The sequence below is a fragment of the Atta cephalotes genome (genome assembly GCF_000143395.1).
Source record: "Atta cephalotes unplaced genomic scaffold scaffold00075, whole genome shotgun sequence".
NCBI lineage: Eukaryota > Metazoa > Arthropoda > Insecta > Hymenoptera > Formicidae > Atta > Atta cephalotes.
Window position 1 is genome coordinate 391,070 of NW_012130139.1, and position 1,801 is coordinate 392,870.

The window sequence follows — 1,801 nt, forward strand, 5'->3', positions numbered from 1 at the left end:
ATTTCTTGTTGTGTCCCTTCTTCAATATCTACATTTGTTTTACCAAAATAGCTTTTTCTTCTTCAACTGTCCTTATAATCTCTAACTGTGTTTCTTGTTGTGTCCCTTCTTCAATATCTACATTATTTTCCAAAATAGCTTTTTCTTCTTCAACTATCCTTACAATCTCTGGCTGTATTTCTTGTTGTGTCCCTTCTTCAATATTTACATTATTACATAGCTGTGTTTCTTGTCGTGTCTGTTCTTCAATATCTACATTGTTTCCCAAAATAACTTTATGTTTTACTGTCCTTACATAAGATTTATAAACATCAAGAAAAGATTGGGGTGCAATTGTTCCAGTCACTTCATCATATTGTGGGTCGTCCATTTCTTCATCTTCATTTTCTTCATCTTCTTCTTCTTCTTCTTCTTCTTCTTCTTCTTCTTCTTCTAGATCTGTATTTACATCAGACTCAGAATTATCTGTTTCATTTCTAGTTGGCAAATTCTGATTTGGAATAGCATCAATTTTCAATCGTCTACGTTGTAAATTAATAACATATGAACTTTCGTCAAAATGTAAATGGCAAATTCTACATTTTTTAATTTTTTCGTCAGGTACATGCGACATAGATATCGCTTTTATCCATTTTTTCCTTAATTTTGTATCTTTTGGAAAATAATGACCAGGAGCTCTAGCACGAGATTTACAATGTGGGATGACACATTTCCAAGTTCCACTTGTTATTTTGACCATTTTATTTTAAAATTTCAATGCTGAAAAAAAATTTTGTTATACAAATGTTTAACATTCAAGAAATGCATTCTGTTTCATACATAATGCATTATATTCAAGTGACCCAACACGATCAATCATACTATCAGTATTAACGAATACTAATAATATCACTGACTGTGTGTGGTTAATATTGATGAATTGACATAGAATTTAACGGTGATTTATCAGGATCCATGTCACAGTGTAATAGATAATTTAAAACTAAAGTGAAATATATTGTTAATAGTACTGATCGTGTAAGATAGTAAAAATACTAAAAATATTGCTGTATACTGATGAATATTGAATACTGATTCAATATTACTGAACAATGATCAGTATTATTAACCATAGGGCCTTTTATGTATTATTTTATCCTTTGTTGTTCACCAAATATTAAAGAAAGTTAAAACGATACATCATGCGCATTATGCGTGAAACGTATAATACAATCAATATGTACGTACATACATACATATACTTAAATCAAAGCTGACCAAGATCGGTGTTTTTTGATTTGAAATTGAAATGTATCGGCATTCAATGCCCATTGCTGTTCCTATTCTTCACTTCAATGCTGTTTTTTTTTTGTCGTAGCGCGCAATGCTCGGTCTCATAGATGACCTTAATTGACTGTAATCCGAAATCGTTAAAAGTTTTTGACCTGTGTTCTCACTATGTTTAAAAGTATTCTGTTACTAATATTATAAGATACTATGGTAAAATTATTCAGTTTAGCTATCCCACCTCAAAAATCAATAAAATTAGACTTTGACGTGCTTTTGCATGAAACGGAAGAATCTGGCAAACAAAAAAGTGTCACTCTTGTCCTGTGAGCCGAGATATTAAACGTTAAAGTTGATAGTTGAACTATTATAGGTTAGGAAATCTGTCACTGCCACGAAATACGAGTATGTATTGCGATCACCTTTTTCGTGTTCTGTGACCTCATGCGAAATATCGAGCGTTTAAAGTTGACTAAAGAGCTTCACACATGAAATTGAATAACTTAAGGCGGCTAAACCAATGAGCATCTTATGT

At 31.5% G+C, this 1,801-nt stretch overlaps 1 protein-coding gene across 1 annotated transcript in view; it reads right to left on the reverse strand.

Moving 5' to 3' along the window:
- Positions 1-739, reverse strand: part of LOC105624244 (E3 ubiquitin-protein ligase RING1) — a 3,924-nt gene extending 3,185 nt beyond the window's left edge. The window contains 2 exon segments of the mRNA XM_012205603.1: positions 1-38; positions 41-739. The exon segment at positions 1-38 is cut by the window's left edge and continues 89 nt beyond it. Coding sequence (XP_012060993.1) covers positions 1-38; positions 41-739 — 737 coding nt within the window.
- Positions 740-1,801: the final 1,062 nt, after the last annotated feature.